Here is a 25,454-nt window from a genome sequence, read left to right on the forward strand (position 1 = left end):
TTTTTTGCGATTTTGATTCATTTTTTGTCACTTTTGAATCTCTCATGCACATTTCGTTTATTTCGACATTCTCTCTTCCTACTGTTTCACAACTACACGGTGATTATGCAAAATGCACGGTTTATTCCAGATTTGTATCTCCACCGGAAAATAACAATGGATAAATCTTTTTGTATTAATCTTAAAGTAGAGATTTTTAATTTTATGTTTTATATATGACATTTCGAAAGAAGTTTTCCGTTTCCATACGGAACAATAAATTTGTATAATTTTGCAACAAAAATTTCCATTTAAGAGGGAGAGAGAGTGAGAGAGAGAGAGAGAGAGAGAGAGAGAGAGAGAGAGAGAGAGAGAAAAGAAGGCTGCCTCCTGGTGATAGATTATTTTCGAAAATTATTATATTATGTTAAAGGGTCGAGACTTTGCTTTTTCAAATGAGCCTTCGTTCTTTTATGATTTTCGGCGAAGTTACAGCCGTTTGAATTTAGCAAACTTTTGGCCTGAAAAAACTTGATTCTCTAATTCTCTGTCGTCGAGTATAATTGTTATATTAGCTAAAACGAATTAAAAAAATATTCATTTTTTATTCAAAAAATTGTTAATTAATAAAAATTATTAATGTTACAACAGAACTGAAATCTCGCGGATTTTTCCAGAAACAACCGTCCCGAGATGAAAGCGTCACCGACAATTGGAATACTTACGAGCAGTCAACGCCTGAGGGCCATCTATATCAGGACAATAAAGCTTCCGTGATAAGCTACGGTTCAATGGAGACCAACAGCAACAATCCATTCCATTCGACGAATCCGTTCGCCACTGACATCAGCGCGTCTTACGTGCAGCCGTCAGCGACGGATGACTACACGCATGACATTATGCATCGTCAGCAGTAAAACCGAAATCGATGTCTGCAGAGCAATTGGACCCGAAGAAAGCGGATCGCTTCTATGAGGTTGTAGACTACTTACATCGTTAGTTATCGATCCGCCGGTTCCTCAGACATGGCGCATCTTCATTAACGAATAGTGAAATCGGATTTTGTTGAATTCAAAATTCAGAACATGCACAACTTTATTCAGCTTGAAAGAAGAAACTTATTAAAATACCTTATTTTTCTTGTTAAAGAAAGTAAAGATTTAATCTAATTTATTATTAAATAATTTATTCTGAAGATGCATAATAATGTCGTTCTGTTCTGGTAAAGTTTATTCAGCAGTAAAAGATTAGAATGAAAGATCTTATTGAAATGTGTGATAAAATTATGACGCGTGCGTGCTTGCGTATGAAAAAAGTAAAATATATACCTATACATTAAATCTTCGTTAATTAAGAATTAACTAAGATTGTTACTAACCAAATTGCTTAATGTGTTGATTGTGACGTGTCTGAGGTCCGCGCGTGCCATGGATATATTTATAAGTAAAATTTGGTATAGTATATGACCTGAGACTTCACAAACTCTAAAGTACAGTTAAAAATATTAATATTTTTATGTTAAATATATTTCCAAGTTTCTCGATGAAAGCTCGAAGAGAAACGAAGAGAAGAAGTGCGCAATCTTTTTGTTGAGCGTAATACCTAAGAGTGCAGGGATGATGCTGTGTATGATCACATGACTGGATAACTGGACAATAGCACAAGAAGGAACGTGTTCAGACATTATCTCGCTGTGTCATTATTAGAATCGACAATATCGATATTTATTTATGTTTCGAGACATGTGTATACATTATTTTTTAGAGCAATTTATGATAAATGAAAAGGACTGATACACAACACTTACATACACACACACACACACACACACACGAAAACGACAATAAGTCATTACAATCGTGCCTAAAAACGTGCTTTGTGTAACGCAATGTTTTATTAGGAAGATACTTTTATTTTAATTTTTCAGACTTTTAAAAGTTAAACAGAAGTGATTAATTGACAAAAATTTTAAAACTTCATCTTATTTAATATGCAATTAGTTGCATTACTATACTTTTTACTTATATTGTTTTAAACCTTAAAGATTATTAAGCGTATTGTTAAGTCAAGTTGTATCGCGATAAAATAATTCTCATTAATGCCAGCGTAGTCATTTATAAGAGATTGTGTAAAGAGAGTGTGCTTTTAATTTATAGAAGTAATTATTGGAATATAGCTCAGACCTTCTTTATCTTTATCTTTTTGTTTAGAGTCGAAGGTTCTTTAGTAGAATGTATGCTACCAGTGACCAGGTCGAGATGTGTCTCAAAACGACAATAACTCAAATCTTCGCAGACAATAACTTTCTTCGCGAACAATAATTAACGGGAAGGTTTGAGAAAATAGCAATCACGAGTGATCTCCGTGCGCGCGACATAGCTAAATCGCTGAAACTTTTAGGTATTTCTAATTTCTCGACTTGTCTTACTCCGAATTATGGATTTGCTTACTTACGCGAAATAATAGGAACATAGCAATAAAGGAGGAGGATTACGCGACTCGATATGATAAATGACATACATCGCGTCAAAAAGAAAATTAAAGTTATACACAAAGAGAGTAAATTCCATTTTGCGACTGTATTGACGCGAGCATCATTCTATCTCTGTTGAGTATTCAGTGAGCAACAAAAACAGAATGACGCTCATATCGGCGCGGTCACCAAATGGAACTTACGCCAAAGATGCGTGATGTATTTTTACGCACACTTTGATATAGTACAATTAAATTCGCGATAATGACGATATTATCCATACAATGTAAATATCAGAGAAAAATATCTATGGTTATTCAGTAAATGTCGAAATTTTTCTCAAGTGTCTGACAACGTATATACCTATTGATTACAAATTGAAGAGAAACAAACGAAAATTATTATTGCATTAAAACATGTATATGTTTCGTGTGTAATCAGACTTCTGCTATTCGATTATATTATATAAAGGAACAACTAATTGGAGAGAGAGATGCAATATTAAAAAATCTCGATATCACGTGATATTTAAATAAAAAAGAAATATCTGCAGATATTCACAAGATATTTATGTCGTATGGCGCGGTCACATGGCGGTGAAATTAGTAAATTAGGAGAAGCACAAAGAAATTGAAAGCAGAGAAAGGTAACAGTTGTTAATTAATCTTTTAATCAGATTAACATTTACCGGATGTAGAGCGCAAACTGTTGTGAAAAATAATAGAGGAGGACGATCATACGAATCGGCGCATTCTAAATTAACATTCTGACGCAGGTTCTTTTAATTCCCCCGAGCTAAACTCAAAGATATTCGTATCGCGAATCTTAAAACGAATGAAAGTATATGTAAGAAAGTGATAAAAAACGAAATGAAAGTACCGTTAGAAAGTATGATATTAGTAGACGAAACTAAATAAAAATGAATATACAGAGAAGTCAAGATATCGAGAAGTATATTAGGAAAGAAATATATAATATATTATACATTGTCATATATAGATGTACTTCATATACGTATACGTACATACGTATACAGTATACGTATCTGTACACATATACACAACACGTCGATGCGCGCTTCTTTTATTACACGCATATGAATATTTATGTACGTTCTTTATGATCTTTACACACGCGTATGCGTTAAAGACAAAACGGGACATATACAAGGAAACAGAATAGGAAATGCACGACATATTGTGCCGAATTTTGCGGGCAAGAATAGTAAAGATTAAGGATGCAAATTAGCTAATTACGAGTTAGTGCCATTTTTTATATTACGCAAAGTATCCAATAATAATATCGTGTGATTAGCATCCACGACGACAAGTTTTGTAAAAACTTTTGATTTATATATGTTTAGATAAATACTGATTCTTAGATAAATAACAATTTTAGCTCAAGATATAGAGAAAGTTATTGAGATATTTAACATTAAGATTTAAAAAAAGGAAAATACGCAAATTCAAAGTATCAAACTAAAATTTTCAAATCTTTTATACCTATATAAATTATTTTAATTTCTTAAAATGAAATATTGCTCTGTGTTTGTTAAATTCTGTTATCGAACATTCTATATATGGAGAACAACGATTGAAACAAGACTTTTGTTGCCAATAAACATGGAAGCTAGGTCCGAGCGTTTAATATCGAAAATTGGACTGACTTGAAATTAACTGATACGATTGCTGAGATAAATTTAATCTTATATACATATACGTATATAAATAAAATACATGTTACGTGGAAGATATAAATAACGGTACAACCAGGTGTAATAATGTCACGTTCACAAGAACGCTTCTTCATAATATGAAATTGATTTGATCATTTTCAAGCATGAGATAATTAAATGAAACAATTAATTTCTAAATAAAAAGGTATATTTTTCTTAAGTATTATTTAAAACTTTGCTGGTTTGAACATAAGAGTATTTCACAACTATCAATATATCATTGTACATACAGTTGTACGTACAAGACATGGGACATAACATCCTGTGCGTGTATGAGCCTATCAGCGGGAAGCGGATAGCTAGACTTTCCGATGGTCAAAGAGAAATTACAAAATTAGTCAATTTATGCGAGATCCTTTAAAGTTATTGACATACCGATATCTATGTAATATATGTATTGATACACGGTATCGGTAAATGTCTCGCATTCATCGTCGATAAAAGTATAAGATTATACACGTATATATGTCGTGCGGCATACGTTATTACACATTATACGTTAATAGAAATATAAATATAAAAAATAAATAAATAAGTAATTATCTATTTATTTATTTATTTATTTATTTATTTAGTAAACAGAGTGATTTTAGAAATTGGATTAAGTTACCGATTTTTTAAATAAAGATGGAGAAATGTTGTACAAAAAGTATTTAACAATATCTAACTTATTGTGACATTGTTAAGTTCTTTTCAACTTTTTTCCTCTAACACATTTCTCTATTTTCACTTAAAAAATTTATAGTCTAGCATTACAATTTCCAGAGTTACTCTGTGTATATTAGTCATATCGTGTAATTATATATTAAATAATTAATGACGTCAATGCGTGTGATCGATACATTTGAGAGTTAAGGCACAAAGGAATGCTTGAAAATATTAATTTTCTCTCAGACGCTTTACTGTGCGACAATAATAATACTTAAAGCCTGATGCACGTGTTATAACAGAGCACCAGATCTAGAATTTATATATAATTATTTGTTTATATAGTTATGTAACTTTTTATTATATCATACATTTATATGCAGGACGTTTAAAAATGATCATATTTGGTCAACTGGTTTCGATGTTTCTTGTCAAAAACTAAATATGTTTTTCACATATAACATGATTATAATAAAAATGAGAAATTAAAGAATAAGAAGTCTTTAAGTTGTTTTCAAGATATAAGCGATTAAAGAAATAGAAATTTTTGCAAGTATCGCAGATGTAAACCTGTACTGAAATATAGTTTTTAGTTCTGTTTGATTTGAAAAATCTTTTTAACAAATTACCGAATCGGATATAACATTTTTGAATATAAATTACGATATTACATTGGCACTTGAGATGTTTTGATTGAAATACTGTTAATCTCAGATTTTTAGTTTGAAAACTACTTTTTGCGTCAATTTTAATTTTTAACGAAATTACATAAAGGAAGCATCATTACAGTTTTCGACAGGAAACATCACTCCGTTCGCCGCAACATGGCTGTTGCCAAACACCCTGCATATGCAATAGTAAGAGTCTCATTTTGTGACATCAGTGACAATGTTGAATGAATAATAACAGTTGGCGATTAAAACGCTCGTACCAATGACGACACGAAATGGCGATGCTGCAATGCACATTTTTTGCTCGGTGCATCGACCGTATGCTTTAAAAAAGACACATGATGATAGAAAGTCGGAAATACACATGCGGCACACTTGAAATTAATGGCATGCAATACGATAACTGTCACCTAACTATCATGTACTGTCTGCATCACCGTTGCGCTGAGAGAAACGATTCGTTTGCTAGGCTTACAGAGAGAAGAGAGAAAGAAGATCCAAAATGTAAATCACAGTAATAATTTCTGTGAAAACGAAAAAAACAAGGAAAGTAAAACGCTTTCTCTCGTCGTATTTGAAAGGAAAAGTGTGTGTCGATTATTTTCATACGATCTCAGTTATCGATTATTTTTGTATAAGGATCGAGTTGCAATAACATATAAAAAGTTGTATGGAAAATATAAAAGAGATTATAGAAATCTAATCTGGTTAAGAAAGAGATCGATTTTCAATTTTGTTGGAAGAATATGGCGTACGTACACGGAATATTTCGTATTTTATTTTTTACCGATTGACATTAAATCATTTACTTGCGCATGCGTTTCTTCCTATAAATATTTATATATCTTCTGCTCTATTTACTTATCTTCTCTTTTTCATTTAATTGCATATTTTCTTCTATACAGAATCAGTCACGCCGATTACACAGCAAAGGTTAAAAATACGCTAAGTTTAAAAATAGAATACATAAAAAGTATGTATGTAAAGAGTAAAACATAATATCATCAATATGCAATAAGTTGAATAAAAAAATATATATACAAAGGAAAGATAAGTGAATAGCAGAAATATGCAGAAGGGGAAGAAAGATATATAACGGAATATATCTGTATATTTATCATTGTATTCTCTCGAAGTAGTGACTGGCCTAATGGTTATTCGCGACTTTATTCATCAAACCGAGAGAGAGTTTCTGGACTCGAGATATATCTATTATAAAATATTATTATTACAAGAAACCTAAGCTAAGTTCTAATGCTGTTCGAACAATAATATTGATAATAATACTTACACACACATACGCACACACGCACGCACGCGCGCGCGCACACACACACACACACACACACACACACACACACACACACACATACAGTTCCAATAATAATTATGACAATAAACAAATGGAGCACGGGGTGGGGAATATATATGTCAGGAATATATATGCAGTTTATTCTGAAAATTCATGAATATTAAAAAAATACTTTACACGAACGATTATTGTTATTGCGAGATTGTTAACTAGACGAATTATTAGCATAGCTTTACGTTCGGCACACCCTGTATCGCTTTGTAACGATTAGCTTTATAAATATATATACTATATATTATATAGGCGACATTATAGACAAATTTCCTCGTGCATTTGCTTTTTATAAATGCAATCAGAGAGCAACTAAAAGAACACTGACTACAGAATCCTTGTGTTTCTGTTCGTACATGAAAAAAAGCTGAAAGTTATAGTTATTAGAATGTTCCACAAAAGATAAAAAGAAGCACGCAGAAATATGATAAAAGTATAAATCATCCAAAATAACATTTACATTTTGCTTAAATTAAAAAACTACTAGTATATTTTTGCGAAAAATTTGCATCACGACATTGTCCAAATGTGAAAGACAAATGCACAAGAGCACAAGATAATTAAGTGCATCATGCAGGAACCATAACAATATCATCAAATCTTTACAGCATACAAAAGTTTGTAGAATGTATAAAATGATTGCAAATGTTGACTTACGAAGATATATGTATATAATTATTATATCTTCTTTCTTCCAACTTATATATAACGACAAGAATATGCAATACATAACTTAAATTATTAAGAGAACCTCACATTTTGTTTAAAAGAAATTAAATTGTTGTAATCATTTTTAACATATTTTCTGAGTTGAAAAAAAAACATGGCATAAATGTGCACGCAATACTTTTTGTTCACCATTAAAAGGCATGGTAGTAATTTAAAAATTTTGCGATATTAACAGAGAGACCTTATAATTTTATACATATATACATATATTGTACTTGTATATTCTAGAGGAGAGGATAAGCATTGAACAGTTTACGATTTGGAATATTAATCACATACATACATACACATACACACATACACAAAGTACATTTCTATACGTGTATGTATATATTATTCAATATGTACAATGCCGCGTATACCGGCGTTCATAGATTATTGCTATTTGTATATTTTCCAGCATGTAATTAGCATATAATACCAATTTACGTATTTCGATTAAACATTCGAAAGTATCAAAAAATTACTGTATTGACAATAACGACAAAAGTTCGTAAAAGAATGAAAGTAATATGTTATTAAGGACAATAAATGCGTAATGTTTCACATATATATATATATGTATATACACATAGGGTGTCTGGTAATTAAGATACCAACGCAAAACATGATAGAGCGGATTGAGCTTGAGTAAAAAGGTATCAATTTCCAAACAATCATGTAAAATTTTCAGATATTAAAAAGGATTGCCAAATGAGAGCGCCGAGATGCTTTTGACATGCCAATGGTTGTATTACCTAGCAATGAGCATTAATTCGCGGCAAAGTGGAGAGGGACAACGCGCCGCTGACAGTCTTTTCTATTATAATAGTTTTAATAGGTTGCTACCATGAGCACCACGCCTAATACCGCCTTGACGCGCTCTCATTTGCCGATTCTTTTTCTTTAATATCTCAAAATTTGTGGTGGGTTGGAAAATGACATAGGAAGTTTTTACTGAAACTTAACTCGCTTTATCAACTCCCGTGCGTTGGTGCCTCCATTACCGGACACTCTGTATACATATTAAATAGCAAGCGACGCGAAATTCTCGAGAAATTTATACATTATACGTATAAAATATTTATTCTCTGATTTCAATGAAAAATTTGAGGTAAAGTTTTTAACGTTTATTTAATATATTGTTAGAAATATTCAATAATAAATATTTTATCTTGCTTAACTAATTATACTAATTAACTTATATTATATATGTTAGAACACGAGAACGAGAATTTCACGCCGAAAATATGGAAAGTATTAATTGATAAACATTACATATTAAACATTTGATGGCTTCGTATTACGTATCAAATATAGCAAGCTTCTTTTATTGTCATTATTCCTGTTTATGGAATATTTAATTCGTAATTACTGCTTTCTTAAGCGATGATCCTAAGAGACTAGTTTGTATCATACAAAATGTTTCATTGTTTAAAAGAATTGCTTTGTTGTTGCTACAGTGATATTATGAATTGTTATAGCAATCGAGTGAAAGAAAGTCGCATCTTAAGTAATCTACGTTGAGCTTTACGTAATTAGTATGTCACTTAAACACCTTTTGGTTTTAAATCACATGTATTTTATCGTATCTAGAATGACGAAATTTTGTTTTCGTAAAGCATTCACTTCTTACGAAAGAGAATTAATTTTCATATTGTTCAAAGACTACCTGAGTTTTTCAACTATATCTAGTTGTTTTAGAAATATTACGTTAAAGCTTAACAGACAATAATGCAATGTTAGTTACATATACATATAAACATTTGTTAAGAATATTAATGTTATTAGGATTATGCATAAATCAAAAGCGTCTGCTGTTTCTTTGCATCATGCGAACACGAGTCTAGCGTTAATGTGACACGCACATAATCAGGATGCATCGTATTCAGAGTTTTCCGATATAAAGCGATTTCCATAAATATTAATTGAAATTAATGAAAATTTTATCGAGATTTTAAAATCGATTTCCAGAAATCGCAACAGAAAGGAAAATTTGATTAAATTTCAATTAACATTAATTAATTTTATGTAAATGGCGCATAAGACCGCATCATAAGGATGAATGTTTAAATATAAACTTTTGAGAAATGTATTTCTTCTCATTGTAAGTCACGCGAAAAACAATTAATGCGAATAAATAAAACCATTTCAATTGTTAACAAACATTCATCATTTATGTAACTTTATTTTGTCCATTATCTTACAGTCTCGTTCTTCATGGAAATAATTACATATATTCCAGAAATGTTTTCTAATAATCTTCGAAACGCGATGACGTATCTATACGATTACGATGTAATTGCAAGAAAAAAATGCATTTTTAATCGTTCATATTAGTAGGCTTGCTCCATATTGTACATGTAGTCGCATATTAGAGATTGTTGTTACGTGCCAGTGCAATCTGCATTTTGTTACTGATCGTTGCAACAATAATTATTATGTTAAATATGTATGTAATACTGTAATTTTCAGTGTATTATGTAATTAAAACAAGATATATTGGCGGTTATTGACAATAAATGCCAAACCAATCTTTTCAGAACTCGTTCCTCTTGAACCCTTCAATGTACCTGCAACATGTACCTGGAAACGTATTACATTGGATCTAATGTTTGCTCACCGTGAAATATATTCATTTCTATTCCGTATCTTCCGTATCTTTTTTCCGGTAAATTCTTCACTAATTACAAACAGCGACCGACTTATTTATTTATAAAACGAGAAGAGCGAGAAATGAGAACATTACGAACAAAAACTGTTTCTTCTTGGCACAGATTTCATTATTTTCCCTAGCCTTGAGACAATCATTAAATGAAATATGAATATGCGTTCATTCGCCTTCATTGCTATCATAGGAATCGCTTATTAACTACTGCTCTCTTATATTTACATAACGTGTGTGTAAGCGCGTATGAGTAATACTCACACGCATAGAGTCAGTAATACTTACCTGACAAGACATTGAAAGACTATTCAATGCACTAGTGAATAACAAATCAACTGTCAAGGTATGATGTCAGTTGGACATTGTCTAAGTAATAAAAAATATTATGTACTTTTCTATTCTCTCCTTCATCTTCATTCATTCATATTTTCAAGAAGGTATACTCGGAACAAATTCTTCAAATCAATATAACAATTTACAAAGTTGTATATTAACGATCTAGTTATATTTTAAGTCTAGTTCTTAGTTCTTATTAATCGAATCATTTTAAAACTAAAACATATATATTTTTAAAAATGATATTGAAAGAAGTTTTAACTAAACAATTAAAAATTTAAAAATTAGATATACAGTAATTCAAGGTACTATAATTTAAAAAATATAATTATGTTAATTTAAAAAAAGAGAGAAAAAAAGTAACAGAATTCAGACATTAGTTTGACTGTTTCTTTAAGACGTACTTTTAGAAATGATTAAAAATGAATATAGTAATAAAGTAATTACAAGTTATAATACTTTATTGCTTTAAATGATCACGAAAGTATATAAAATTACAAGTACATTAATCCATGTTTTGCTAAATCAGTTCATGATTGCAAAATGTTCATTTTCCGAGTAGTAATTTTCTTTTTTTTCGCATATGTTAGGTCGTGCAATTTGAAACTCTGAATATCGCAACACCGGGGATGAAAGTAAACGTGACAGTTGAAAGTACCAAGAGATCCCTCTCATTTTCCCGTAAGCACGACAGTAATTTATACACGTGGCAATCGTTAAATAGACGCTCCAAAGTCATTTCTCGCATTGCATAAAGCATTGTTTATGATAACGTATTATTTAGTTATGCAGAAAACATTTCCGCGCGTTACGCACGTGAGAATTAACTCTCTAATAACATCCCGTGGGATCAGTCCATTACGCACGCGGAGAGATGTTCCTATGATTTCCTAATATATCTGTAATTATTTCGGAATCATGAACGTAAACTATATATTATAGATGTGAATCATATTTTAATAAGATTTCAATTTTCATAAAAATATACTGTTGTAAATACATTCTTTCGAAAGGATCAATATTTTCTTAAATAATACTTTTCCATTTTCACATCTTTTTAAACTATTTATGTAGAAAAGAAAGTATTTTATAGAAATATAAAATGAAAAACTATAATAAATTACAATTCAAAAAAATAAAAGAAGAAGAAGAATAATAAGTGAATAAAGTCATCTAGTTTGTTGTTCATCCTTATTTATTCTTATTTAATTTTACTGATAAACATTTTAAAATTATTTGTACAGAAAAAATTGCTATAAAAATATTTTTAAGAGATTTTTATCATATACTCCTTTCAAAACCTATTTTTAGTTTTTTCTTTCATTTTTTAGAAATTGTTGTTAAAACTTTTATTTAGAAAAAAGAATTAAAATATTCATAATAGGGGGTTTCAATTTGAAAATCCTGAAAGCCTATAATTGACAGCATTAAAATATATATATATATATATATATATATAATATACTCGCATTTACAAAGATATTTTATAATGATTTACTGATCTTTTTTCTGCACAAATAGGAAGTGATTAAAATTACGTAGTTAATCATGTAAAGTATGTTAACGGAACGCGATGTTTCTTAAACATTACATAATCGCAACTTGACCGCTGAATGTAAATATATCAAATAGTATTAATGTATCAGATCGTACGTACACACGTGCATGCACGATATTACCAGTACATATGTGCAGGGCCTCTGAGAGGAATTTTATCTTCTGAGAGGATACAAAGTTTCTCCCGCGTCTTCTTTCTTTCTCCTTATAGTCATCCTGTTTTTATCCATTACAGTTTTGTGCCATGACCTATAAGGGCACGGAAGATGAGACAGGCGTAGAATGGAATAGTGTGTTGATTTTCTGCATTTGAGGCTTTATATTCCTATAGTCCTTCCATGATAAAATATATATATAAAATATAAAAATAAATAAATAAAATAGGCATATATATGAAATAATGTTGTAACATATATTCGTTCCGTTCTTTTAATGTTTTTAATAATGAATATATGTATACAACCCATATAATTAAAAACACTTAAAAAATGGGACCCAACTTACAAAACAATAATTATAATTTGATTCCCGAACCCTCCTTTGGACCTCGGGTCCGGGTACGATGTTTTGAATTGTATAACAAACGTTTGTAGCGTTATTTTAGTGAGATTTCGAGACAAAATTATATGTACATAAATATTTATACAACTACATATGCGTCTTATTCTACTAACATTTGCCATCTTTGTGGTTTCATGATTCCATCTTTTCAGAACTTGTCATCTTATTTCATTAAAAAAAGTTAAACAACGCTACAGACTTTTATTATAAGCCAATATTCCCCGCACTTCTCTTTCATATGCTTTGTATGTGGACGGTTCATGTGCATTTATTCGTACTCAATCAATGGTGATACATCGTGCAATATCATCGGCGCGGCGCAACGCTCGCGTGCGTCGCACGCGTGCAACAAGAGCACAAGAGCCGAAGCGAGAGAGAAGAAGTGGCCGGCGTGACGCGCGCGAAGCGATGAGACGGAGCGGAGAAGCAAAGCGCCACCGGCGCGGCCGCTGCCGTGGATACTCCTCGTTACTTTCTAAATTCCCCCGGTTGACGATATATATCCCCCGATGACTTTGCGTTTTGCAATCGTACTCATCGCGGCGGGAATCACATCCGACGTACGGTAGATTTTTCATCGTTCGCCTGGATGTTATATCATAAACCACGGGATCACCGCGGGAGATGGCGGTCAGTGCCGTGAGGTACCTCGCTCTTTTCGTGCTCTACGTTTTGGAGTACCGTAAGTACCGGATACTCTTGACATTCTCAGCCTACGCCGCAATGCAGTTCCGCCTATTCTTTCCTTATAAATTTCCGTATTATGTATTCGCATTTTCGCCGTTTCGAATGTGTCTCAAGGTGGCACATCGATTTATCGAAGACATTGCGATCTGATCTATGAGATAATGTGTGCATGGAGAGATATACAGTGATTAATTTAGAAATAACAAGCTTTTGCTCGCTTCCGCACTACTTGCTCCTTAGCACTTACTCCTCAAATAGAAAAGCGCTCTTTTAGTAAACATCACTCTATTAGTTTGCAAAAGTATAACATTTCTCTGCTCTTACTGTAGTAAATTCTGCTTAACAATATTGCTTTAAATCATTTTTGCCTATTAAGGTTTGGTTGTAATATTGTGATATTTAAGTTTTATCGCTCTTTATTTCTTAGCATTTATTTATAGCATTTATTTCTTAGCACTCTTTATTTAGTACTTATCAACATTTAATTAATACTTAATGTTCGCTCTCTCACTGTCCTTAATTCTTATTTATTAATTTTATTAATGATTTCTGTCTTAATTTTTTCGAGAAGAAGACTATAATATCCGTTTACGCGATAACTTTTACTTTCTTTTTACATTTCTCTCATTAAGCTGTTTCACCGAATATATAATGTGGACATAATCAATATATAGATGAAACAAATATCTTCTCTGTTATATGCCATTGTGAGATACTATTGCACGTAATATGCGTAATTAATTCAATTACAATCAATGGTTGTATTCAGTATTCAATTAGTTACAAATTAGACATTTGTAGTTGATTGTTTCTAGAAAAGATGACCATGACTATCATGTTGCTTCGATCAGAACATATTTAGAGTTAACAACAATTCGATCCAAATTGATGAAAAATCCTAAAGATAAAAGAAAAATGCGGGCAACACTTTGTATTATCAATATTAGAATAGATTTTATTTTATTCTATTTTATTTATAATATAGTGAAGATGAAATAAGAGTAACAAGAGAACAAGACAAACACGATCAACCTTCACCCAGTTTCGTATAACGGTCCAATAACTTCTAGTACACATAATCCTTATTACATGACTGATCGGCTAATCGATCGATAGTTAACGTAAATGCAACATGATGGCTGCTCATTCATTGAGAAACAATGGAAGAAGAATTAAAGCAGTCGGTCCGTCACACTTCCAGATCATGCAACGGCGCAAAATAAGACCCTTAAGGACCTTTTCGACAGTACGTCATGCGCTAAGCCTCCTTACACTTGTCCGCATCCGCAAATAGAATTTTACCTGTATACCAGGTACGTTCTCTTAGGTTGGTTCTCTTTTTAATTTTTCTCTGTTAAATCTTTGCGATCTTCAATCTCCTCGAATTAATTTGAAAAATCTTTTCGAAAGTTAAAATTTAAATTAATAATATATATTGATAAAATCCAGTTAGGATTGATTCATACTTTGTAACGTCAACAATTATTGATTTATTTTCATACTTAAGATCACTCATGGTGAAATCGTTATGAAGAAAAATTTCGTGCGTTAAGGTGATGCTGAATAATCACTTAAGTCACTTCCAGAACGATCATTTCCACGAGGAAACAGTCAATGTACAACTCTCAGTTTCAAGATCACGATCGTTTTATCTTATACCGAAAGTGGCCTCTTTTCAAGGCTTCCTTTCCCCAGCATCTATAGTATCGTCGAGTGCTTTCACTATCGTCTATATTTACGAGGCGAACGTGGCGCACGATGCACGTCCGCACGAAAAGTTACATTCGTACGTAATAACTTTGCTGTAATTTTTAGAGAAACACAGAAAAACCCCCTGCTGTTAGACGTCCGAGATTTCAATTCCTTGCGCCATTCTAAATTCAACAAGAATCATCCAACGAAGATCATTATTCATGGCTTCGGCGGTGGACGAAACTTAGTTCCTAGCACGCATTTGCGAGACGGTAAAGTTAGCGATCTTTTAATTTTTAATTTTATGCTATTTTTAGTTTGTGTAACAAAAGAATTTCACTTAATGATACAATGTTACGGAAAAGTATAATATTTTTAATGTAGTTAACAAATATTACTGATACGACAAAGATGTACATAACTATTATAAAGCTCAGTTCATAAAAAAAACAAAGTAAATGAAAATCACACATGAGTTATCTTTATTTTAAAAAATATAAATTTACGTAGACATTGTAAAATCATAAATAAATAAATTTGCAGATATATGAGCTTATCGATGGACCTACGATTGTAGGATTTGTAAGATGAAAACATACACGTGACATTTAGAGATATTGAAGCACTAAAGAAAGTAATTCACAAATAGCCAAATTAAAATAGCCAAATAGCTATTATGTTCAATTTCAGCATATTTCGCGCGAGGCGATTACAATATTATAATCGTGGATTATGGTTCGTTGGTACGCGAGCCCTGTCTCTCGCAGCTCTCATGGGGCCCGGATTTCTGTTCGCAATGTGTCGCGCAGCTAGTAAACTATCTGAGAGACCATCCTCGGGGCACGACAGCCGAGAACATACATGTACTTGGGTACAGCGTGGGTGCGCATATCGCTGGACTCATCGCAAATTACTTGCCGAATGACAAACTCGGGAGAATTACGGGTAATTGCTCGTATGCAGCTGATCGCTGTCGCAAACTTTGCTCCTCAAAATGTAATGACTGTTTTGTTGCTAATATCAGTTGACGTCTAACGGCATGTTCATTTTTATAATTAATAATAATTATTTTTTATAATTTATAATAATTATTGTTTGTTCAAGAGAGCGGGATGAAAAAAGTTTGATTCTAAACTCTCTGCGAAAAGAAAAATAACGTAACGAATAAAGATAGGAGTAAAATTGTAAAGAATAAAAAGTGTATTCTTTTAAAAAAAATAATTTATTAAAATAGAATAAAGAGAAATAAAATATGTTGAATATTGTATATATATATATATTTTTTTTTTCAAATTTTATCTTTCTATGGCATATTTTTAATCTCTACATACCGTTACATTTTGGGGATTAATAATTCGCCTTGGAAACGACATTAAGCGGATAATATGCATTAATAGCATTAACGTGCTTCTTGTTCTTCATATGCGACGCAGGCCTCGATCCAACGATATTTTTCTACATGAATGGCAACCGTTCGATGGATTTAGACGAAACGGATGCCCATTTTGTGGATATTATCCATACAGCCGCCGGAATTTTAGGGCAATGGGGACCCACCGGCCACGCGGATTTCTACGTAAATGGTGGTTCGAGTCAGCCCGGGTGCGCCACTTCTTCTATACTTCGTAAGTAATTCTAAAACTGTAGAAATTTTGCAACGTAAAATCGCGATTGTGGATCATGGTAAATTTCAATTAAGACTCATACGCGTGAAATATTTCCAACAAATATTAACAGAACATTAATAATATCAATAAATATCAATAATAAATAGTTTTCGGCGGAAACAAACGTTTTTCTCCGCAGAAACGCTTTCGTGCGATCACACAAAGGTAACACCATACTACATAGAATCGATCACAACGAAAAACGGATTCTGGGCGGCGCCATGCGCAAATCTGTTCTCTTACCTGATCGGATGGTGCAATCCCAAGAGAGAAGCGTACATCCTGATGGGAGAAGATACCCCACATACGTGAGTAAATTTCATATATTGGGCATTATGTACTGCCAGGAAATTGCATATAATAATTGCATATACAGATTGTCCGGTAAAGTTCTAGCTAATGCTCACTATATCTTTCCATTCGCCGCGTATTTACGCGCGTTGCTACGAAATACAGCTACAGTACCTAAGTACGCGCTCTGATTTCCAAATATTAATCAATTAATAACTTGTTTATTATTGCAAAGATCATAAAACGGTATAGGACTTTTCAACTCAACCGATTCTACCCATTCATACGTAGAACGTTGGTAGAAACACCGGACACACTGTACATCTATTGAAAAGACAACGTTTCGGGAAGAGATTTTATAGGAGAGACTTAATCAATACATGTTATGGGAGAGATATATTTATATGCGTGTGTATTTGCATGTGTAAAAATTGACAGAGCACGCGGCATCTTCTATCTGTCAACAAACGCACACAAACCGTACGCCCGAGGACTGCCCGGAAAAAGCCAGCATCAGACAAGTCGGAAGCGATCGTCCTCCCGCCAGTATTAAGCCTGTTGAAGCAGCTGATCAATATAATTATAGAGTAGTTTAACGTATTACATGAATACGCAAATTAGTCATTTGTTTAAGCTGTACACATTACATTGGTAAGTTTTGTTTTGTATGTTACTTTGTATATTTAATCGCTAGAGTTTGCCCAATTCCAATTTTTACTCAATAAAGAAGGTTTCGTTATAGAGATTGTTTGTGCAATAATTATTGCAACAGATTAAACGTGTTCCGTATTGTAATTTGCATTTATCGATATAGCCAATTAATAATTCCATATATTCAACACGTAACACTTTCACTTTCGATCTTCCTCCTGTTTGCCATGGGATTTTATATGTATTATTATTTATTTGCATTTGCATGCTTACGAAAAGATGTATTTTCGATGTATTCAAGATTGATACTTACCAGTTATTTCGCTTGTACCGATTGCATATCCTAATTTAAAAAAGTCACGTCGTGACTTTGGAAAGGAGACATTGTAAAACAGGATTAAATTACGTCAATAAAGTTGCGTCAGTCGGGATAACTTTATGCAACAGCGAATAGAACGGAGTTTATTTCGAAAGTGAGACAGGTTTGCTTTTTAGGAACCTATTTCATCAAGATTCATGATGTCATTTCATTATTTCGTAATATGAAATTCATTTACTCTTTGTGAAATTTTGTTCTTCTTAGCACTGTACCTGATTCCAATATCTTTCTTCGTAAAGCTATTTCGTGACGTACAGTTATCCCCACTGATAGAATCTGATCCTGTTTCATGATAAGTACATGATACGTAATTATTAATATATGTATGTAATTAATTGTTCGTAATCTGTAATGTTCAAGTTTGTTCCTTCATTAATTAAGATTAATTCGAACTTGTAACGCGAGATATTTCCTTGTACAAAAATTTTTATGATATATAAACATCACAAGTCGAAGAACTGTAATTGCTTTATTCTAATTCACGGTCTCTATTCACGTCCGCATTATTCGAACAAGTATTCTTGTACAGATACACAATAACATCAGGCTATTTATGTTAACAACAATATTTATTACATAATAATTATTACGATATAATAATAACTTCTATAGATTTACAATACACGGTCGCACTAAACTTTAATAGTGTGTATAATATGCAATGGAATGGTTACATGTTTGTTGATATATTCATTCAAGTCGGAGGCATCTTGATGGCCTAGATTTCTTTTTCTTTTATCTCTTTCTTTCCTTTCTTTCAATGAGTCTTCAAGTTTGCATATTCTTCAGAGATATGATTCTTTCGCAAACGATACTCATGACGTCGATCTACACTCATACATAGCAAACACACACACACACACACACGTGTACGCATGTATACGTACGTACGTACGCAATATATACGCGACATACATCCAATTTTTCGAATGTTGGACCTTAATTTCGAGGTTCATCAAGCGGCGCCCGACGAACATCGCTTCAAAGATTCGTTTTACGTGATTTCACGACAGTTAGAAACAAAGTGCACGTATCTTACGATAAAGAATATTCCCATACAGCACATAAGCTTCCAGTTTTATTGCAGGAATGTTGCAACATTACAAGTTGCAATGTAATTTTGCAGAGATATTACAGAGATATACAATTGCAATATTGCACCGAAATGATCCTGCAAAGTTGTATGCGTTTTCGCTCCGCACCACTAGGTGGTGCATATGTCGAGTTCTTACTCGACGTTAAGATTTAGCTTCACAGTTATATAAGTACGTGCCTTGGCATGATAATAATTTTTCTGAGAATTTTTGCACTTGCGGCAGAGGTTCCCATAGGCAACGTCCACGTACGCCGAAAGCATCTGAAGTCATTAAATTTGCCCATTTAATCATAATTAAGTATTAGCTAAAAAACAGATTACTTAATAATATTGGACCAATATAAATTACTCTCTTTTACTATACTATTATATTTTTTGCAATGTTTCTGGGAGCACACATTTCAATGTTACTGCAATGTTTCATTGCAATGTTTCCTAGGGCGGACATTTCAACATTACTGCAATGTTGCAGCAACATTGCAGAGACATTTCGCAACTTCCATGCAATATTGCAATCTTTCAATGTAAGATTTCTGCAACGTTTCTGCAATCTTTCGGTGCTGTATGGGTTATAATGTAAACTGGAAAAGATTAGTTTTTTTCCTCGGTTAGCTTATCGTCATCGAAACTTAATCTCAGCGCGTCATCTCGCAGATGATGACAATGATCGATCGCGATGCAAGACACGAACACAATTAATAAATTTGACGCATGTAGTGAAACACGTCGATGTGAAATAATCGAACATTTGTCAAAGTACAGGTTTTAATTCTTTTAGCTGATTGAAAACATTTTTAGGTGTCAACACAAATTTTCTTAAAGAGAATTCGGTCGTTAAGGCATTATATTTAATGAATCAAGATCCGACGATGCATCCTTCTTCATTTCGATTTGGTTGTGTGCTTCTTGAGAAACTCCTTTACTTCATGATGACATGACTTAACGCAATAAACTTTTTTACGTACCTCTTTACTGTATCTTTCTTAATATTTTTCTAGTTGACCAGCAAGAGAAAGTACTTTTATCGATTTGTGCTTGGTTTGCAAAACGTATCGGATCATCGTCGAATCGTTGCTCGATCGCTTTCGCGATTGAGAACGGTATCCCATCAAACGCAAATTTCAATAATAATTTCATCAATCGCATCGAGGACGTTTTTTCCAGACTAATTAAACTACAGTTTTACAAATAGGTTTTGCATTTTTATTTACATATTTTCGTGCGAGCTACGTGCGAATCGGAGTATATGTGCAATGGAATGGATTCTAATGCTTACATGTACCGATTGTTTAAACGGAGATCCATCTTTCTCTCTTTTTCTCGCTTTCCGTTTTATCCTTAATGCGCTCAATGCACTCGTAAAACTACAATTATTCGCTGAACGGATCGCTCTGGTTACAGCTTTACGGTAGTTTCCTAGCTGAAATTAGATATGTAGATGTAAAATCAGTCATACAAGCATTCTCTAAATTGCTGACTTTATATGTATGTATAAAAGGAAAAGTACTCTGTTATATAATAATAAAAAATATAAATTAAAGTAAAATATTAAAGAATTGATTGTTTTTGTCTTTTATTTTCGAGCACCGCCACAGATCGACAAACGCAGATTTGAAGAAGCATATTAAAAATTAACATATTCAACTCTTTTGCTCGCGATATATTCTGCCAGTTTAATCGCACACATTTCTTGCTTTCGTTCTACGTGCTTATTCGAATGGATCTATCTACACTATTATACTATAGTTGTGTTGCGCGCGCGCCTACCTCCCTCTCTTCTTCCCAATTACTTTGTTCACGATAACATTCGACGTGTTTTTACTGCTTCTAGTTGAATATATTAGTTGTAAATGGTAGAGATGATAGTAGTTGATATTAATGACGATGTCGATACAGTGGGGCAAAATTGTGAATGTAGGATATACATACACAGTTTCATCTCGTATCAGTTTCGTTCTCTTGTCTTGCATTCCTTTTTTTCTTTGTTCTTCCTTCTCTTTTTAACTTTCACTTTCTCTTTTTCCCTCTATAGCAAATATATTTGTCTTACTTTAAGTACAGCGAATGCAAACCAAAGAGATGCCGCGAAACTGTTTCCAACTTTAGTCTTACGAGCGACGGTGTCGCCCGGTGCGATTGTTTGGTTGGTACGGTCGTTTATAACTTATTTTTTCATAAACATATAAATATGTAATGTAATATTAAAAAATGGCATAAGGATATTAGAATGTTATGTGCATTCGCTTGATACTAGAATTCTAGAAACGCTTTCGGACACGTTATATCAAACATACATACGCGCATTTCGAAGTTTCGGAACGTGATTGTAAAAGTAGTCGGCTTTTGAATGTTTCACATTCAACACGGAACAATAAATGTTCCCGAAAAATCAATACAAACTAAAACGTAAATAAAATATTTAATTCTTGTTAAATAAAACTCACTGTAGGTTTAGTCTTTATTCAAAGATCGATTTAACGATCTGCAAGATTTTCGCTTTAACTGCAATTCGTCTTAATACAAATAAAATTCCACGATGCGTAATCGACTAAATAGTTCGATATTACAAGTGCTTTAATTCGATCGACGCCATTCTCGCCAAATTTCAACAATATCAATTCATGAATTCTTGTTTGAAACGTTTTAAATATTATGCTATGTGATAATAGTGTGCCTTACACATGCTATACCAATATATTATTGTTTATGATAATTGGTCCTGAAGAAATGATCGAACCAAAACCAGTAATATCGGCGTATCGCGTAAACAAGATAGTCCCGATTGCGATGAATCGCGATCTCGTATTCGTGTTTGTACAGAAATCGTAATTCGCGATCGGAGATAATATAATAAACTCGGAAAAATTCCTCTTCGAAGGCCTTCAACACCTTACAAGACTAAACGACGCTCTTACACATCGCTATTCTTGCATTTTATAATCGCGACAAATTTATGAATTTCTAAGATTTGTCCGTGTACGCTAAATGCTATGACTTGTTGCTTCAAATGATTGATCTCTCCTCCCCCCCCCCTGCAATTGATTCGTCGTGTGGAGAAGTGACTTCTATTTGCCGATTATTTTTCACGTTTACTATTCGTAAACTGGAAACTCTTATCTCTTTAACGGATGACAATATCAGCCTCTTATTTTACGTGTAAAATTGCAATCTTTTTTATCTTGACAGGACATCAGCATAGCAATGACAATAAGATGATCGAATTGTACTAAGACAATAAAATATCACTAAACTTCGAAAAGAATTTGTTGAATTTGGAACCGCCATCCAAGTCTCTTATTTGCAACGCTTCATGTTTTCCATGTATGAAAATATTATCAAAAATGCTACTGGTAAGACACTATAGCATTTTAAAATTATAGCGTAACTAATGGAACAGAAATATATCTTAAAGCCAGTAGTTCTCAGTTATCAATATTACACTTTTCTCGCACTGCAGAAACAGATGATGATAGTAATGCTCGGATTTCCGTAACACATATAATTCTTGTTAATAGATTATATATATATATATATATAAGTCGATATATCACCGGGTTAACTTTGCAATATTCGGGAGATATAGGAAAAGGATCGAGAGTGCCATTATCCCTCTTTCTCGCAAGAGAAGTTTCTTCTACAATAAATTACTTTAATTTTCATGTTCATAACGATAATAAATGTAACGCATCATTATAATCTTACACGAGTGACTGCTACGATACAAAGCTAAAATCAATAGATATACTATAGCCAAGTAGTATATTCTCGCTGTTCTCATTTATTATTAATATTATTATTATTATTATTATTATTATCTTTAATTATCATTATGTGTTATCGAGAGACGCGGTAGAGCGCTCATATTCTTATGTCTAGGGTGACCATACCTTTCTGTGTGCGACTAGATCAACCGAATTATTACTGAACTTCTGAAAAGCATCTAGAATGAAAATTTATAATAAAAAAGATATATACAGTAATGCAAGTTTATAATAAAAATTAATGCTTTTAGAGAAGCAAACCAAATATTTTGATAGCCTATTTCTAAAAAAATTAACACATTTACTTAGAATCTACTCTCTTTTGTTTATATAAGTTATCTTACAGACAAGATAACAAACGAATTAAAATAAACAAGATAGTTTAAACAAGATAATATAAAAGTTCAAGTATACTTAATAGCATTTTTAAGTATTGCTGAAAATAAGATTTGGTAATTATTTAAATTAAGAGACACCGATAACCTTGACCTTCATATATGTATATTAAAGAGGTCATCCTCCTAAGTGACCTCCAAAAGGTTTTAACCGGCGATCATTGTTTATGAAAAAGTTATTAACAAATTCACAGTTGAAAACGCATGCAAACTTCTTTTGTTAATAAGTTTTTAATAAACAATGACCGCCGGCTGAAAGCTTATCTGAAGGTCAGGAATGAACTTTATAATATAGGTCAAGGTCAAGATAATCGGCACTGTGTCCTTTAATCTAAATAATTATCTAAGATTTCAAGTGCTTTTGAAGCCTGAAACTTCTGATCACCCTAAGTATACTATACATAATCAACCGGGTACGTATTAATCAACCGACTCGATATATTTGTATTATATATCGTTATTATAATTCGATATTGTATATATAGTATAATCTCTCAGGATTCGCTAGAAGTAAAATTGCACCAACTACATATAATCAAACGGAGCAGTTATGATTAAATGCCAAACATCGAGTAATTCTTGAAAGCATTCGTAGTTGATTCTATAAAACTCACTTCGTTTACCGATATTGTTACCAATATACAAAGAGTTATATTGGAATGGACATCGAAATATTCGCAGTTAATATTAGATTTTGTACAATATTAAACGCGATGCTTGTCGTTTGTCGTATGATTTATTTATCTATTTTTCCGTTTTCCACCTGTATCCTAGGTCGATCAATAATCATTCGCGGATATTCCTGACATCCGCAAGTGATATCAGCATGAATTTTGATACCGCTTTTCTAATTGTCAAATTTCCATTTAATGACATTATGGATCCACGGATCGTTAAAAAATTCGAATGAATAGGCCTGTTCGCAATGATAACGGTATTTGTATATATAACTCGTGATGGAGTGTGTGTATGTGTATGTGTATGTATGTGGGAGGGGGCAGGAAGGTATACGTATATGTGCGTGTAATATGAGTGTAAAATAGTTGCATGCACATATGTTGCTATGTATGGGCAATGATGGACAACAGTAGAAAATTGCATACCTAAACGATAAGAAGCTATTATGCGTCAAGTGCAATGTACGATCTCCCTTTCGGTTTTTTATCCGAACATGATTCACTAATCAAAGCATATCGCGTTCGTCAGCCGTCACGTGAATAAAACTACTGGAACATTGCAATCAGTAATGTTCCTGTTTTTAATGAATGATTTTAGATCTGTACTCGATACCCAGGTTTATTAGAATCACATTTTTGAACATGTTTTGTAAAACAATATAATCGCAAAAACAAACGAATAATAACTAGCAATAATATATTTTAAGAGCGTAGAATATAATAATATAACATAAATAATATATTATTTTTAAGCAGTTCTCAACTTTGTTTATATACTTTAAACGTTCTTGACACATGAAAAAATATTGCCCAAATACAAATTTTGTATTTTTCCTCATTTAATTGTAAAAAATACTTCTGCAAAGAGCTACAAGTTCCATTCGGACGGCAATTGACATATATAGACTAATATCGAGCAATCATTTTTCTCACAGTATCATTTTTATCTCGAAGCATCGGGAGTTCTTGGGTAGCATATGATTTTCAATTACAACGACGAGAGCCTAACTGTAGCATACTGTGACGACCGCCTAAACGGCAGCTACCCGGTCACCACACGTAAGCGATAAGAGACCGCAGCGTCAAGCTGTCTGCCGCGAGAGATTCCAACGTGAATAACGGGAATCACCGCGGGATGTCACGAGCACTGACTTATCTCGCTTATCAAATAGCGACTCACGAAGATATACAATAGTTGCAAACGAAACGGCTCCAATTACAAATCAACAAGCCTATCATGTTAGTCTGGACCGAGCACTTCGGCGGCTTCATTGCTGAAGGATTCCTATAGTGATAAAGTCCGAAGTACTCGGCTTCGGGACAAACATAATGGGATTGTTGATTTGCATTTGCAATCATTCTAGCAATAAGACCTAACTTTAGCAGCGTCTCTTGTCGCTGGAGATGTTTGTTCTCGGAATATTTCAGTTTGAATATTCAATCTTAACGTACGCACTTG

General features: G+C 32.8%; 3 protein-coding genes across 3 annotated transcripts in view; 2 read left to right on the top strand and 1 right to left on the bottom strand.

Moving 5' to 3' along the window:
• Positions 1-10,119, top strand: part of LOC105275117 (vesicular glutamate transporter 1) — a 35,016-nt gene extending 24,897 nt beyond the window's left edge. The window contains exon 9 of the mRNA XM_026974124.1: positions 657-10,119. Within this exon, the coding sequence (XP_026829925.1) occupies positions 657-896 (240 nt within the window). The 3' untranslated portion in view covers positions 897-10,119. The remainder of the gene's footprint in view (positions 1-656) is intronic.
• A 2,972-nt stretch (positions 10,120-13,091) lies between these two features.
• LOC105275113 (pancreatic lipase-related protein 2-like) lies at positions 13,092-18,517 on the top strand. Its single transcript, XM_011331763.3, has 7 exons — positions 13,092-13,381; positions 14,588-14,699; positions 15,202-15,350; positions 15,769-16,023; positions 16,512-16,703; positions 16,885-17,053; positions 17,475-18,517. The coding sequence occupies exons 1-7, from the start codon at positions 13,324-13,326 to the stop codon at positions 17,587-17,589; spliced, it is 1,050 nt and encodes a 349-aa protein (XP_011330065.1). The 5' UTR covers positions 13,092-13,323; the 3' UTR covers positions 17,590-18,517.
• Positions 18,518-18,621: 104 nt separating this feature from the next.
• LOC105275115 (synaptotagmin 1) overlaps positions 18,622-25,454 on the bottom strand; it is a 25,017-nt gene continuing 18,184 nt past the window's right edge. Inside the window, exon 10 of the mRNA XM_011331765.3 lies at positions 18,622-20,582. The gene's annotated coding sequence lies outside the window, so the exon portion shown is untranslated. The remainder of the gene's footprint in view (positions 20,583-25,454) is intronic.

The sequence above is a fragment of the Ooceraea biroi genome, chromosome 1 (assembly GCF_003672135.1).
Source record: "Ooceraea biroi isolate clonal line C1 chromosome 1, Obir_v5.4, whole genome shotgun sequence".
Classification (NCBI taxonomy): Eukaryota; Metazoa; Arthropoda; class Insecta; order Hymenoptera; family Formicidae; genus Ooceraea; species Ooceraea biroi.